General features: G+C 43.3%; 1 protein-coding gene across 1 annotated transcript in view; it reads right to left on the bottom strand.

Annotated features, from left to right (window-relative positions):
• Positions 1–1,190: 1,190 nt before the first annotated feature.
• The window catches only part of LOC146207347 (SEC14-like protein 3), a 44,830-nt gene continuing 28,734 nt past the window's right edge, over positions 1,191–17,286 (bottom strand). The window contains exons 9-12 of the mRNA XM_084586555.1: positions 16,797–16,883; positions 11,856–11,962; positions 6,098–6,386; positions 1,191–1,456 (exon numbers count right to left, since the gene is read on the bottom strand). Coding sequence (XP_084442681.1) covers positions 1,344–1,456; positions 6,098–6,386; positions 11,856–11,962; positions 16,797–16,883 — 596 coding nt within the window. The 3' untranslated portion in view covers positions 1,191–1,343. The remainder of the gene's footprint in view (positions 1,457–6,097; positions 6,387–11,855; positions 11,963–16,796; positions 16,884–17,286) is intronic.

Here is a 17,286-nt window from a genome sequence, read left to right as displayed (position 1 = left end):
GTTTGTGGGGTTTAACGTCCCAAAGCAACTGCAGGCTATGAGAGACGCCGTAGTGGAGGACTCCGGAAATTTCGACCACCTGGGGTTCTTTAACGTGCACTGACATCGCACAGCACACGGGCGCCTTGCTTTTCGCCTCCATCGAAAAGCGGCCGCCGAGGCCGGGATTCGATCCCACATCCTTGGGAACAGTAGTCGAGCGCCGTAACCACTGCGCCACCAGCTGCTGACCGCGCATGTTCCTTTCACGGCCAATATGGCAAAACATAATAATTTATAGCAGCGGCCCCTCGCATCTGTCGACTTGAAACTTTGCGCTGTGGAGATACAGCGCACGCTGTGAAGAAGCCACTGACTATAATTAGAGCCTTCTCGAGCGCTGAACACCAATGTTACAACATCGTTGACAGTGAAAGTAGTCCCTCGCCACTTAGTGTCATAATCAGCCTGCTTCATACCAGCTGCAGGTCAGAGGCATCTCTCATATTACCAAATTATCCGGTTGCTGCACCAACTACATCCACTTGAGACCGGCAAACTTCCTAACCTGTTTGCCGCCCACCTAACTTCTGCTGCCTCTGCTACGTCTTTCGACCCTCTTGGCTACCTTTTTTGGCGGCAGAGGTCACACAAAAGGCATTATGAAAGTGCTTGCAGCTATGTGCTTTGTTTTCACGGTCAAAGCACCTAACAAGAGACTATCGCTGACAGTGGTCATTCCTCGCTACTCTCGACTACCGCTTCGAGGTGTGGAGATCGCACTGAGGATGGTGAAGAAGCAGCTGGTTATGCACATTCTTTTTGAAGGGCAGACCGTTAGACCGCTAATCATTAGAACGCCGTTTAGCGTTGGACTGTTGCCACTGCCAACTTACCGTTGTTTGTGGCGAAGATCTTACAACATGCTGTGAAGAAGCTGGTAGCACATTCTGTTCGTGGGCACAGCACCATACATGAGAGATTCACTCGCAGTGGTGAGCCTTGAACTGTGCCAATTTCTCATTTTGCGGTGTGAAGATCGCACAGCAGTCGATGAATCAGCGACTTGAAATGCACCTGCTACGGGGCATCGAACACCAGAACGTTAATGTTCCCAAGCTTGAATTGTTGTTCGCTGCGGTCAAAAATTGTGATGCCTAAAAATCAGCCGTGAATCCTTCTTGTGAAACGACTCCACAATAAATAAAAAATCGGGCATTTATACACTTTATTGTTGCGCGCAGACAACATGCAAATGATGTAAACTGCAAAAAGTTATATTGTGCGCGCGTACAAAACACTTCAGGGGCCGATACGGCCGAATATTTCTGTACAGGTCCTTACTTCGCTCCAGAAAATTCGCTTCAGCACCTAATGCTCTCAATTTCGCTGACGATGGATTTGTGGTGAACCCGTATCACGTAGGAGATCTGCTTGCCATTGAACCAGCTGAAGCTGTTGTCAAACGTGAAGGTATCTGAAATAAATAATAGCATTTGTGCAGGGGTCACTTCATATCAAGATGCGTAGTACAGATTTGGCAAATTACGAAAATGGGAAACGGAAAGGTCATTTCAAGCTGGCAACATGATTATTGTTTAATAACTGATGTCAAAAGTGAAGCTGCACGTTCAAGTTTTCGGGACATTGGAGCCACGATACGAGAGCAGCATTTATTTGCTTCTTAATGTGTGCTCCGAACGTGTAGTGCATTCAAGCGCGTGACATCACTATTAAACTCTCAACAAATTTACATTTTTTTTTTATGATTTCCGTGATCAATAAACTTTTGTTGAGCACCTAGTTTTTCCACGAAAACCTGTGACCTAGCATTTTGTTCAAATAGCCTTAATTTTGTTCAAATAGCCTCCTGTTCCGGGGTGAAACACGGGACGACGAAGTTTCTGAGAAAACTGTATATCTTTCTTTTGCAGCAATATGGCTGCGCTTGGGTGGATGTGAGTGAGTAATTAGTCCTCTATTACAAATCTGCTACGCCTTGGGGGATTCCCCTAAACATTGGACGAACACCATTTACACTTCCAGTTATTCATAAATTCGCTCTCGCACTAATATCTGATCTAGTGTCCGTCCTGTTTAGCTCAGTTTCTATAATGTGATCTAGTGTCCGTCCTGTTTAGCTCAGTTTCTATAAAGAAACTGAGCTAAACAGGACGGACACTAGATCAGATATTAGTGCGAGAGCGAATTTATGAATAACTGGAAGTGTAAATGGTGTTCGTCCAATGTTTAGGAGAATCCCCCAAGGCGTAGCAGATTTGTGATAGAGGACTAATTACTCACTCACATCCACCCAAGCGCAGCCATATTGCTGCAAAAGAAAGATATACAGTTTTCTCAGAAACTTCGTCGTCCCGTGTTTCACCCCGGAACAGGAGGCTATTTGAACAAAATTAAAACTATTTGAACAAAATGCTAGGTCACATGTTTTCGTGGAAAAACTAGGTGCTCAACAAAAGTTTATTTATAAAGAAAAAAAAAAAGTCCTGTTTAGCTCAGTTGGTAAAGCGACTGCACCGGAAATGCGGTGGTCCCAGGTTCGATCCCCGGACCAGGACGAATTCTTTTTTTTTTTTTTTTTAACTACGAAGTTTCTGAGAAAGCTGTATAGCTTTCCTTTGTAGCCGTATGGCTGCGCTTGGGTGGATGTCAATGAGTGCATACTCCCTTATTATATGGTATGCCTCTACAACTTCCTGCACAATTGTCGGCCTTTGTGGCACTAAAACACAATAGTGTTTCGAAATTCAGAGTGAATTTGTGGGTTGGGGAGTGTGTGAGCACTTGAGATGAAGCACAGTCTCCCAACGAATCTGCATGTTCTGACAACCGTTCGTTAAAGCGTCTGCCTGCTTGGCCCAAGTAGTAAGGGCCTCACAAGAACAGGATTCGGTACACGATGTAGACTATTCAATGCATGTATATTGTGTTTTATAAAGCCTACCGCACCATTAGTGGCTCTGTCATTTTCAATACTGCGTTTCAACGAAGCAGAAATGTTTCTGAGTTTATTTGGCGCGGAAAACAATGCTCCAATGCCGAATTTCTCCACTAGCGCTTTCCATTGGTGCGATCGCTTATGGACACATGGAACTACCGCCACTTCGTTTCTCTTTTTGCGTGTGCCATTTTCAACCGCTCTCTTCTTTGCCTGTATTCGCTGAAGTAACGTATTACAACCATGTTTTCGGGAAATCTGGCCGTTTTGCATTCAGACCCTTGTGTTAAATTTTGTGTCAGCCTTGTGTGCACAACAAGACTTTTTGATTGCTTCTCCAAGGCAATTCATGGCGATCCCAGTTTGGACGGGCTTCGAGTGATTGAAGTGACAATCAGGCAGTGGTTTTTGAGTTCGTGGTGGGTAACGCGAATACACTTCGTTTTGCTTGAAATTTCAAATTTAGGCCTTGAAACTGCACATTGCCTTCTTTAGACATTTAATGAGTAAATGTAAGTTCAGGTGCCTTGCTTTAAAATACCGTCATATTGTTTGCAGTCGTCAGTAGGAAGCGGAAAATAGTCATTTGTGTATCTTAAGATGCGTGAAGTACTGCCCTCTAGTTCGTTCTTGATTTGCATGTTCACTGTGCTTAAATATACCTATACTACTAAGCACAGCGGCTGCACCTGAGCCAGTGAAAACGCCGAATCTCTGGATGTACATTTTACCTCTCCATGCCACCGAGGTGATCTGCTGATTAAAGGATCGTAGCTCCAAGAAGGATTCCAGTGATATACTGATGTTTTTCACAAAAGACTCTCGTCATTTTCTCCTGTTCTATATTTTGTGACGTGTTTCAAGAATGTAGGATGCGTCAGCGAGTAACGTAAATAATTTGTGCCAATGGTGAAAGCGGGTGTAACGGGACGCTTTGTATGCGACAGAAACTCGGCCACCTTGTCAGTTTTCTAGGTACAGCGGTTCCCTTCTGTCCAACGACGATAGGCGCCTTTTCAGGAAACCTGGAGCCTATTACTGTCAAGTTCCATGCTCAGTCACTATTGTCAAAGTGGTATGTCCATTTTGTGGCGTTTGGCGGTGAAAAACACTTCGAGCTGAATGTCCTTTGTTTTCTGTTTTCGCTTTATTCTATCCTTAAGGTTGAGGTCCTGAAACAAACCAAGCTCCTGTTCCTTACACTTCTTTGTGCTAATCTTTACACGCTAGGATTGCTTTTAACAGCGGGTGTAGCTCTTTCCCCAGACAAGTTCTCTTGTAGAAAAGGCCTTAATTACCAAGTACTATTGTTATAGACAGTTGCTGCCTTGCAGGTAACTCACAACCTTTGCTGATCTTCTCATCCTATGGTCCTTATTGTACATTGGCATCAGCATAATCCGCGGCAGAGCGAAACCCATCTTTTTCAATCAGCTGGCGAAAGATGGTTTTCGTGACGACTGTCTTCCTACCTATGCTTAGTCCTGGGTCTACGGAGAACTTCGGTGCAAGGCTTTGTAAATTTTAAACTTTTTTTGCACAAACTTGTACACAAACGACGAAACGTCTGTTACTTCTGTCCTCTTCTCTGCTCTCGGTAGGGTAAGCTGTGAATTTCTGAAGTCATCCAGTAAGCTGGACCGCGATAACAGCCCACTCACGGTATACACGCACTTGCCTGCTATTCTCGTTATTGTTCTAACTTCTATATGCAACTGTTTTTTCAGATCCAACAGCCGGTTGTAAGCACAGGTTAGTGTGTGTCTTTCTCTTCGCTTGTACCCCGTTTTGTTTGCGCTGTTTCGCCCATTCAAGACGGAAGCAATATGGCATGTGGTGTTTAACATCACGATGTTGTTCAGGTTATGAGGGACTCCGTAGTGGAGGCCTCTCGAATAATTTAGACTGCCCGGGAACCATAACGTATATTGCATGAAATCTCACAGCACACGGAACATTTGGCGTTTCGACTCTATTGAAACGAGGCCGCCGGGGCCGGGTTCGAAACCAGGTGCACCGACTCAATAGCCGAGCGCTTAACCACTGAGGCGGGTAGAAAACCTTATTACCACAACAAAATAAGAAAGTAGGATAAATCTAGAAGCTATCAGACCGTGGGATAAACATGCAAGTGGAAGTTTAGTTCTGCAGATTTGATTTTAGTTGCACTGCCCATCCAACGAGTTGACCACGCATCACGTGGTCTTCGGTATTACGACAGCGATGCCGCTATACCGTGGCGGAAACCAGCACACGACGTCTTTCCGGAACTTGTACATTACGTCCAGTCGACGTTGCCTTCTTACGGCTCTAAATATTGTTAGTGTCCTTAAGTGCACTGGGAAAGCAGACTAAGCCAAGAATGGCACTGCATGGGCGGGTGTTGATATCCTCTGATCAGACGGCGTTTGGCTAACGGTGAGTCTCCCGATCCGCACTTGCGTACCTTTGGTCGTGCAGCCATGCTTCAAAATGCGCAACCACGACAATTAACGTAACGATACCATTTCCAAAGTAGGTCTACCTGGTTTCGCCAATCAGTAATTTTCTGCTGTGACCGAGTGTAACTTCGCTAAATAGGAAGCAAATTACCTTTGGTGAGCATCTCAAGGATACTGACCTGTTTTAGTTAAAGCCCAATGAAAAAAAAAAAAAAAAAACAGCTTCAACGTAATTTTATCCGTGTTTCAGCCTCTATTCAACGACACAGAGATTACTGAAATTTCGCATATATCACGCCAATACATATTGAAGTCGGCCCGTCTCGCAAGCCATCTGGCAATTTCCAGTATCCCGCTCGCCTTGGCGCACGAAAAGTGCCATAACGAAGTGCTGTTCAAATGAAGAGTCGACCACACTTCTCTAGAGCACTCGAGCGATGGTGTACACAGGTAGCGAAGAAAAATTCTAATACAGGTACACACTCAGTTTTACTGATAATACTTGGGCTCTGGCGCAGCCGCGAGATCACACGAACCGCACAGACACAAGCGCATTGCCCGTAACAAGACAGGTGCGTTAAGATCTGACCTAATTTGCTCCGTTGCACACCGTTCAAGCGCTCTATCACCCTTTCGCTTTCACACACTCTGTATCATTCTCGATCCAAACTGAGGCGCACAAAATTAAAAATATGAGCTAAAAGTGCAATACACGTACATGTTCCAGGCTCTTCACAGTGCATCTGTCCGCACTCGGGATCCTTATCGCATGCGACCCTCCTGGGCGCCAGTAGTTGGACGCGGCCGCCCCCGCTGGTCCGCCACAAAGCGAAGGCCACGTCCCGAGCCTGGAACTGCCAGTGAAGCTTAGTTCCTGCCGCCTCAACTTGCACTGGAACCTCGAGGCAACGACCGCGTTCCAAGAAGCAGCTGACGGCATCGGGGTCGGTGGCCAGAGCTCCGCCGCCACGGGAAACGGCCGCTGGAAGCTCACCCGCCGGGCCGATCTGCAATGCCATATGCGAAGCCCCTTGTTACGCGACCTCTGCACGAAACAGGCACATAGACTTCCAGAAAAGCAGAGCAGTAGATCACTAATTATCTTTTGCCTTGTACCGCGTCAAGAAGGGACAGTTTAGCTTGTTTGGGATGCTATTTCCAAAAAGTGCGCATAGATAGATATTAGGGTTGGACCAATCGATAGTCTCTGACGTGGTACCACAGAATTTTAAAACAGGAAACAGGCAGAGGCAGTCAAGACGTATACGCACGGTCTAGAACAAGGCATCTTGAAAACAGGTAGATACGCATCGAGCAATTATAATAAACCTGCATTGTGGCAGAAGAAAAAAAGCAAAGCAATTCACCTTAAGAAAATTGATAAGTGTGACTAATTGGGTCGGTTGGTACTTGTTTTCATGAACAAGGAATAATGAGAGAAAGTAGGGCGGTGAAAGAAAGACAACCTGCACGCGCCAGCAGTAATAGCCGAATGAGTTTGCAAGCAGACAGCGAAATCATCTTATAAAGAAACAGAACGCTGACAAGGATTGAAAAACAAAAACAAGATGAAATGAGCAGCAACATAAATACTCCTAACAAACTTTGGATGCTGTGCAGAAAAGTAAATCATGATGCCTGTTCTATACATCATATATGTAAGGTCGTCGAATGCGCTTCCCGTGATACAGCATCAACAAGATACATCTTATATCATCAAACAGCGACGGTGGGAGCATTCGAGACATCTGGAAACGTGGCACGTGTAGACTGTTAGCCGTACATTTCAATTGACTCTTTCATGCCTGCCCATCATTATTCAATCATTAAAACTTCCTGCTGGGCGAGTTGGTAGTTCATCTTGGTGTAGAGTTTTCTTTTTTTTTTTTAGCGCAAACAAAGACAAAGACAAGAAAGGCGAGACGTACACACACAAGCGCTAAATAGGAACTGGTTCAGGATCCATTTCCACCTGCACTCTGTCACTTGTGCAGCTTGCCGCCTGAGAGAAGCTAACTTCTTCATCGCGAGCCATTCTGGATGATCTTACAAAATAAAAGGTACAAGTACAATGAGTAGATTGCACGGGAGATTATTTAAGCATTATGGATTCTGCAGGAAGGCGATCAATGTGTTAGCACGATGTTCTTGTCTCTGCAGTAAAAGAACATCTCTTTCCTGCTGTGCGAAACCATATCCTCTTAGTAATGTCCCCTTTCCTTCCAGTTGTTTTTTCTCCTTTCGCTGTCCCTGATCTGTATGTATTTTCCTGCTATAGCCTGGACATTTATTCGGTTGCTAGCGCTCGCGTTTTCTCTACCTTTCCTCGTCCTATTTATTCTTTGTTTCATGCAGTTTTTTTTTTTTGGCTTCTTGGAACTTAGCATGTTATGTGTTTTTAGCAGCTGAAAAACTTTCGCCGCCGAAGGATGTGAGTTTTCTCAACTACAGCGCTGTGGCACCAAAGCCTCGCTTCCAGAAGTACGAATTTTTCTGAGTTTCTTCGGCAAGCTCGTAAACTCTGATACTCCTCAGTAAAATGTATATTACAGCTCAAGTCAACCTTGCGGAATGTTGAAGCCCATCCTTGCACTAAGGTAGACCGTTGGATGGCTTTGCTAACTTTCATATTTCAATGCGCAAACATGTTTATTATTTAGACGCGCCTCTAAGGGCGCGCATTCTTGTAATAGCTGATTATTACACTATTGCACTGACGCAAAATACGTCACCCCGGAAGTGCACATTGGCAAGGCTGGCGGGTGCACCCCAGCAGGCGTGTGTGTTCGTACTAGCCTGAGTATAGTGGAAGTTGCGCATGCATTCACTGTCTTAAGACCGCAGTAGTTATAAAATTTGCTAGATATTGCGAAAGAAATGAGACAGTGGGCGCACAATTTATAAGCGAAACAGAGAGATGAGCGTTCCTGCCCCTTTAATAACGGCTCCGGACGCTCCGGGTAATTTTTGCTTCCTAAGAAGTTATACTGTCAACCAACGTCATGTTAAACATGTGCGCGGTGAAAATGTGCACATAAGGCTGTCAACACACGCGGCTTGATCATTCCGTTAATTTTCTAGTTAAACGTGTACTCCCTTGTGTGTTCTTCGATACTGTGCGTAAAATCCCGCGCACGACAATAACTTTATGTTGCCACATTGCAGGTTCATGTATTGTTGCCGTCCCGTGCGTCAGCTCTCAAGTGGCCGTCGCCACCGTTTCCTGTTATGTATTACTATTACCAAGGCATTAACTCAAGGGTTGAATAACACAAGGAGTGTCGCCTTAAAGATGGGAAGTCTGGTGGCAGTGGGTTCAAAAACATGATGCAAGTGGATCCGGGGATCAATTTCAGGAGCGCAGTACCGTCAGCCAACACGGTCAGTGCAATGTGGCTGAGTTCTTCGCTATCATTCATTCCAGGTTAGCAAGACGCTGACAATGCCCGGTCTAGGACAAGGTGTTAAATATCACGGTGTTTAGATATAAACGATGCCCAGTGCATGAAAAACGTTTTGCACGTAGTTCAGGTAGTTCAGATGTAGTGTTCAGGTAACTGCCGTCATCAGACGAAGTCCGACTTAGACTAATCTTCATTATTAAATTTATTTTCAATGCTGTTAGTAGCACATTTATATTTAAAGTTAAAGTTGGCCATATTCTTAGACTATTTATTATAGAAAAATATTGTTACACGCCCGTCTACTGAGATACTGGCTTCAAAGATTCCGACCCAGTCGGGGTAATTATTTATCGAGGTGGCGAGGATATGCGTGAAGCAACTAATGTGCGGCGTTTCTTCAATTTCGCCAGGCGAAAGTTAACAAGAGTTGCAAGCTGATGGTCTGGGCCAGTGGCGAAAGCATTCGTCTGGTTAGATAATGTGACGACATTTCCTTCGAGTATCTCCGCATTGAATGCGTTCCTGTGTGGATCCAGTTGAAGAATTTAAAGCGAATGTCATTGAAGAACGGGCGCCCTGTCAGAATTTTAATGAATATAATAGCCTAAGGATGTGACCGCCCCCAAGCTTCAAATATAACACGTGGTAACTGCAGTAAATAAAAACTTTACGATAAGAACACTGCAGAGAGATCCATCTAATGTTTATTTCTTCATAATACGGCTCCTTCTAGCAAAGCTGATGTTCATCCGCCAACAAAACATGCCGTTATTGGTGAAAAGACTGGGCTAAAGATTTTTAAAACTCGTGAAATCAGCAGCGAAAATAACACCGGGGACAGTAAAAGGGGCGTAGCCTAGTCTCCGGGATAGGTGTTAAATACGCATCACAGTTTACTTGCGAAATTGGCCGCCGGTTGGCGACAGCAGTATTGTGGTTGTCGGCTTTTCTTTAAGTTATAACAACTGGTTTTAAGTTTAAGAGGCGTCTTCGTTAGAGTGCGCTAACCTATTAATACAGGTAAATTAAAATTGTTTTTAATTTATGGTAATTCGTTTAGGCAGTTTCAGTTTAAATATACGATTGATGACGACAATTAGCTTATTTCCTTGTGTGCCTAGTCGAAAGCCTACTGCGGTAATGGCTTCCGTGTGAGGCTCACCGTTTTTTTTCTCTTTTTTTTTTTTCAAGAGATTCTAAAAACCTAGTTTTGAACTTTCTGTCAAAGTAAAGTCCGTCGATGTTAGCCTGAAAACGAGTTTCTTATCCGAACTAAGTTTCCTTGTATAGGCTCAGGGGTGCCTTAATAAGTTGGTCACTTTAACACGGTGAATATCCACCGGAAAAGCAAGGCTAGCACGCAGCCTTGTAGAACGTTTACATCGCATGCCTCCCTCCCGTCTAACTTCCTCATGCTGATACTGTTGCAATTGGGGAAGTCTGCATTTGCACATGCTGGAAAAAGCGTTCATTACATTCAGCCGTCAGCCAGCTTGACAACTCCCGTGCGCTGATCGTGCGACGGCCCCAAGGATTTTAACGTCGCATTCCGCAATACAATACCAGTTTCGCTAAATTGAAAACAGTACGCAGACGCTTGCTTTGATGAACCGTAACAAGTATGGCGGATTAAAATTGTTGTAAACGGACTTTTCTTTGAAACACTGAAAACTGCACGCTGGTATTGCGTATGCAGTCCACCGAACACTTCTGATAAAATGAAGCAATTTCCGAGTAAATATTTGTTCATTATAACCACCCGCCACTGTGAAACGGGCCGGAGCCAGCGTGATTATCTTTACTTGAACGCTTCTTTGGTACACCTGCCTTCTAGGTGGCAAAGGTTATATATATCTAATGATAAATTTATGCGTGCCTTTGTTGAAATTCTCATTCCTTTTTCTTCGAAAGCAAGCCCTTTCACTTCTCTTTTCTTTTTTTTAGAAAAAGGCTGAGCCGCGTGCTGGACTATATTTTCAGCTACTGCTCAAACTACAAGCCATCTACGTAGTTATGCCAAGCTAAAACAGATGTGGCATTCGGCAGTTCCATAACTTAAAGTATAGTTCTGAGAAGTTTGGAAACTTTCGCCGTTTCAGAATTCAGTGTCAAAAGTATTGCGTAAATTGTAAATTGCGGGTAGACACACGGGCTGTGACGGGCAATGTGGAAAATTTCGAAGGAATTTAGACTACATGCAGTTCTCTAAGCACTGACTTGAACAGGAAATAGACATATTTTGCTAAATGCAAACGTTACACCACATATATCTGCCTAAATGATGCATTGTGCTCCACAAGCGGTAAATACTTTCCAAAATGTTCAAAAGCGTAGCTTTTTGGGCTTGTTGGTGCATGAACATAGCGATATTGTAGCGCAAAACAGACAAAATGTTTTCTGAACATTTATTATAGTATACTGTAATTCTTCCGAATTCAACACATCCGCATAAGATATAATGAGGCTCAATTTTGCGAAAGATTTTCTAGCCGAAGTATTCCTTGAAGTATTAGTTTTTCCCGCGGTATTTCACAGTGGACGTATGCAAGAAAGCCTATTTTTGTTTGTTTTTAGTGTGAACTTACACTATTGACTGTGTAGGTTAGAACCATAGAACCGTAATTATATTTATTTATTTTTTTATTTATTTATTTATCACATACTGCGGACCAAACATGGTCCAAGCAGGAGAGGCACGGTATAAAAGAAAGTACAAAGTATTCCAGCTTAAAAAAAAAAAAAAGGAAATGCAAGATTGCAAGATGGAAGTGTTTCATCCGAGCAGCGCTTAGGTGCGGCTCTTCAATAAATAACATGTATAATCGATGTAAAACGCAACCATAATTTTTTTCTAATGTTTCTCGCGCTTAAGAATTTATGCGTAGGTTTCTTGAATAACTGAGTCTTCTGTGTATTTCTGGTAAGCGAAGCTTCGCATGTCTGAACTCAGATTCTGCTCCCCGCATCTTTCTCTGAACGAAGCCACCCCACGGCCTCTTCAGCGATAGAAGAGTGAGTGGTGTGTCCGTAATAGAGATCGCAAGTTTCCGGCAGTGGTGTGCAAATATGTACCACATGTGTACAGCGTGCTCCTCCCACGGGGTCCACGATCGTGCCTCCCCAGTGTGCCGGCAGCTGGCTCGGGTCCACGTACTCCAGAAGTGTCGGCAGCCATCCTTCTGCGAAGAGGAGCGGGTGAACACGCGTGCTTCAGGCTTTCATTCATAAAAAAAAGTAGAAATATGACGTCACGTTACTACTTTATCGTAACTGACGGATTTTGATCAATTGAAAATAAGCGCTCGTGTGTTGGTGGTAACGCTTAGTGATTAGATGGAATTCAAGCTCCAGTCCCTGAAGTCAACCAGACAATAACCGTATTTTTGTCTGTCACATTCTCAGAACCATTTTGATAAACTTAGATCCTGAATCGCCGAGAATACTGCTGGGTTGCACTCTTGCGGTGAGTTTTCAGCGCGAAGTGGTATAGCCGTGGCTGCAGATGAGATCCAGGTGATGGCGAAGTCGCATCTCGTGAGTAAGCAAGGGGTCGCGAAAATAAAGACGTTTTCGTTGCTGCCTCTGTCATTGTCCAATTAGCGCGTGAGAATCGTGCCTTGTGCACAATGCACTGCTTCTCAGGGCGTCCTGAGCAACTTCGCCTCCGGTTTGGTGCAAACTGTCCCTGTTCCCATAGCTCCCAGATTTGGTGAAGGCCCGTCGCAGTACGAATATTTATAAACTATAGTGTCAAGGCTTGGAAGTAAAAGCTTAGTGGAAGACACTGCTTGCTTTGGAGCACAGGCAACGAACACTGACGTCAGGTGACAGCTTTGGTAAGCGCAACTCGCCTCCTCTTAGCATATTTGCTTTTTTCTTGGTTTCGCACTTCAATGCCTTTTAAAGGAGTAGAGACGACGAATGTTCGTGGTGCATTCTTTCTGTGAAATAATGCGCAACACATTTCTAAAGATATATAGCCACGTTGATTGCGTAAGAAAGCGGGAAATGATTTTGATAAACGTTTTTTTTTTTCTTTTTTTTTTTTTTTGTGGAGGTTCGTTTTCAATTTAAGGCGACGGATGGCGGCTGTGACGTCACAGACTGCGGTCTGGTCGCTGCTTTGCTCATTTTAATTCGCACCAATTTTGACGCAACCCTGCCCAAAAGTTCAGACCAAAAAAAAAAAATAATAATAAGCAACTATTATATTCAGTTTTTTCACTACGCACGTGACGAATGCGCATTTGTGACTTTACCGGCTTTGTTCGGCGGCTGAAACCAAAACTGAATGCAAAAAATTCAGTTATACATAATTTAACTGGTGCAAGTGAATTCGGCATGCCGATTCGGGTACATTATTGTCCTACGCACTATTCCAACTGAAAAACACGCACATCAAAAATTTCGGTGTCTGAGTCGTAACATAAGGAAATTATGAAATTCTATTTTGAATTTTAACGATGTCTGGAAACTTACAAACTGGGCACTCTCATTGCTCTATTTTATGCGAAACGAAAAGCCTCTGTGAAGCAAGTGGCAACCATAAATGCGCACAGAAGTTTGAGATGAAAGATATCGGCATCACAGGTATCAGTCAGTCCTGACTCGGTGTATCACAGTTGCTTAAGGTTCAGTATGGCAATAAAGAGTGCTGTATGGTCGCTAAGATATACAAACATAAAAGAATGCGTTTTTAGGTTTCGATGATAGACATTCCATATCACACTTTAGGCACAGAAAAACATTAAGCCGGCTGTCTATGCTTAATGTAAATGAAACAATAATTTACATTAATATACCGAAGTCATATCGATATTCACAAAACAAATTCCCCTTTCTGAAAGCAGCTATAAAAATCAAAACGAAACTATAGCGCCATTATCTAGCTCGTCGTACGCATTCCTATCACATCTCCGTCAAGAAATGTGGGGAAGCGTGGCATAGTCGATCGTCGTATTTTGTCCAATGAGTTCGTAATATTGAAATATTCACTCTATTGTAGGATGGTCGGAATTTCGCTTTAGGATATTTTTTAATGATACGTTATGCACACGAAAGCCGTTTTTCCATGTTAGTTATTATCTCAATCGGACACAGACAAGTTAGGAGCATTAAGATCTGCATGAGGCTCCTAAATACTAAAATAACTCATTAAACTTTTCCGTCAGTAGGTGCAATCTTATTTTTAGCGGAAATTCAAAGAAAGATTAAATTATGGGATTATTTCACTCTGTTTAGCTGTCGTAGCAAGCTCGTGCGAGGAATTTTCAACCCGACTCTTGTCATTACACAAAAGAAATATGGAGCACCGGCATGACAGCCAGTCCAGGTGTGAGGCCGCTGTCCTACGTTGCGTTCTGTCTGATAGAGAGGTAGAGCAGCAGGTGGAGCCTAAAAGCGTTCACATTTCAGTTGCAGCATTTCCGTGTTGAGCGGGTATTTGGCAATGATCACTGCGCCATCCGATGAGTAATAATACAAAGTTGAAAGCTCCAAAAAGATATAGGTACTCGGTTTGAACTTCACCAGAAGAAGCAGTTTTGTGTTACTGTTCTTGCGGACTTATATAAATACGCACTCCTACTGTAGCAATTAAGAAGCTTGCTGAATGATTGTTTTAGAATTTTTGTCTGCGTGGTCGCATAAGTTGCTTTGCGAAGCAGAAATCATCTCGCGCTACTTTGCTATTCGTTCTATATATGTATTCGCCAAACGTCACCGCAGTGATATAGGTACAAAAGAAGCACGGAACTGATCAACGGGGAAAGTTATTAAGCACCCATAAACTCATCACTCTCGACTAGTACAAAGCAGAAGTTGTGTCCAGTGTAAAACAAAACTTTATAAAAAGAATACCAAAAACGAGCTTACCACGAAAATAGACCACCCAATTAGTAACCGTTTAAAAGGTTATAAAGATAGCAGTAGACAGAAATTAATTCTCATGTTCTGGAGCGCAGGGCTGCGCCCTTTCTCATTTTAGAAAAGCTATAGCATAAGCTGAGAACAAACATCACATGTAGCGACCGAACTTTGCCGTAATTATTTTTTGGCCAATGAATCACACGCGCTCCAAGTCTCGGCAGCGTATGCCGATTGGAACCGCGTGAATATCTATGCGGGATATATTTTCGGCTCTTGCACAAGAAGGGATTTTTGCCTGCGCGCTTTTTCATGTGTGTAATCTTCCGTGCTCCTTGACTGTTGTTAATATCCTGTGCATCCAATTAAGTTACAAGTGTATTCTGGGAGTTTTGCTTGCAATCTTATCTGCTTTAAGATATACGCTTTAACATATACGATATAAGATATCTGCTTTAAGATAACTTAAGATATACGCGGACATTTAAGCTCCGCTTTTACCGGTATGACGCTACCGCATCATACCATTAAAACACCTACAGCACCCTCTGCGGCTCCCATTGCTGATCCTTATTCAAATAGATGACTTTGCTACTCGTTTAGGCATTGATACCTCACATTTGTGCCTCTATTAACTCGTGCATGCTTACAATAGCATGCTAGAACTAGGCTCGAACATTATGTTAAGGACCGCCCAGTACAGATACAATGTAGGGGTGTGTGAATATTCGAAAACTTCGAATAGCCAGTCGAATATCCTACTATTCGATTATTCGAACGAATCAAGTAGTGTATCTTAATGTTCTTCGAAACGAATCAGCAACGTACTGACGTTTTGATTAAGTGCCACTGTAGTATTTCTCTCTCATGACTTTTGGAGAAACAGCGCCCGCTAGGACGCAGCCTACCATCCTACAGCGCTCAGCAAACGTAAGACGAGCGATTCGGGGCTGCTACGGGGTCTATTCGTGTTTCGGCATTCGTAATATAAGGCTCAAACATACACACAAAGCTGGACGGCACAGAAGGGCGCATGCAAGTTGAACAAACTCTCCCTTGAATCCCTATCTCGAAGGTTACGTCATGAGTAAATTTTTATCTTCATCTTCGCACGCACCTGCGGGCGATTTTGATATTGATGACGTAGGAGCATAAACTATAGTTTATTCTTATATGCCATCAACGGGGAAAAGGTGGTTTTCTTTTTTTTTTTTTTACGCGTAAACTATACGCTCAGAGATCTAACATTGAATTCGTATTGTGGCGGCTTATTAGGTGTAAGTGTTGCATCTTTTGGGGCGTGTCTTGCTAATAACTCAGTAATCTATAGCACCTAAACGCAATGCCGCCGCTCGCGCTTGTTTTGTACGAATATTCGATAAAGTAGCGTATATTTAAACAATATTCGATGTGCGCTTCTCACTATTCGATTCGTATTTGAATCGGTATACAGCAAAGCTACACTATTCGTATCTTATTCGGTTTCGAAAAGGTGCTAATCGTACACACCTAACACAAAATCCCTGGCCGTAAGAACGTGGCTGCGTGACCTTGGGAGTAGCGGGTCTAATTCAGGATCCAAGGGTTTCGGAGGGTTTGATTCCCATCTACCTCAAATGAGCTAGACGAGCTGGCAGCTCCTGCCAACTCCTGTTAATTTTGACGCCCACACAAAACCGAACCTAGGTCGTCTGAATGACTTATTTTTACACTTAATTTACAGTACTGAATCAACAAAAAGAAATAATACATATATCAAAGAAATTACCTTGCTCTATGAACCAGTCTAACAGGACACAAAACAATTGTCTTTGGTTTGTAAATGCTGAAGTACACGAATGGAATGGTTAAGTACACGTTATCCACAGCCAGTGCCCCAGCCCTCTCGCAACAGCTTTTTATTATGACAAATGCGGGTATAAATTTTGTTATATTTCTGAACTTCTTTTTAAGGCGCGTGCTGACATTATCATTACCACTGCTGTTCCACATGCGCAGTATGGACAAGTTAAGCATTCATACAGATTTTCGTCATAACGGCGTAGCAGCGCTTTTGTACGCTTGCAATGCTTTTTGGTTTGGTTTCAACTCGCTCGCTCCCTCCAGACATAAGAGCATGTACGGGCACATACGATGGAAAAGGCTCACCTTTCGAGAAGATCTTGATTTTGTTGGCTGTCCTCTCGCTGAGGAAAGGTCGAATAAGCTTCCAGAACACGGGAAAGAAGCTGGGTGCTGAAAGAAATGTGGAAGATCATCAGATGGTCTGAAGCAAGATGCGCTTCTATATAGGATGATGCATTTCCAGAAAATTATAACCTGTTTTTCTGAAATATGTTAAAATTATAACAGTGAATAAATATATCCGCAGATGCTTCCTTGGTTGGCTTGCAGTTTTTTGTTATTTATTTACGAAAAACGCACCCTATTAGTTTTATGTGGCAGTCTTAATTGGTTAGTGTGAGCGCAAGACAAATCGCAGGAGCAACATTTCGCTATGCATTGAAAGCTTAGACCAGTTCTATCAACATGTTCATAAAAGAAGCTTACATTGTCCCACTGTTGCCTCATAAGTTAAATGTGTTACAGAATGCTGGACATGGGTTTGTCTTTGATGCTTTTCTACTTTGCAACATCG

The sequence above is a fragment of the Amblyomma maculatum genome, chromosome 1 (genome assembly GCF_055883805.1).
Source record: "Amblyomma maculatum isolate TAMU_Amacu chromosome 1, ASM5588380v1, whole genome shotgun sequence".
In the NCBI taxonomy this organism is placed as follows: domain Eukaryota; kingdom Metazoa; phylum Arthropoda; class Arachnida; order Ixodida; family Ixodidae; genus Amblyomma; species Amblyomma maculatum.
This window is presented reverse-complemented; position numbering and strand designations above follow the sequence as displayed.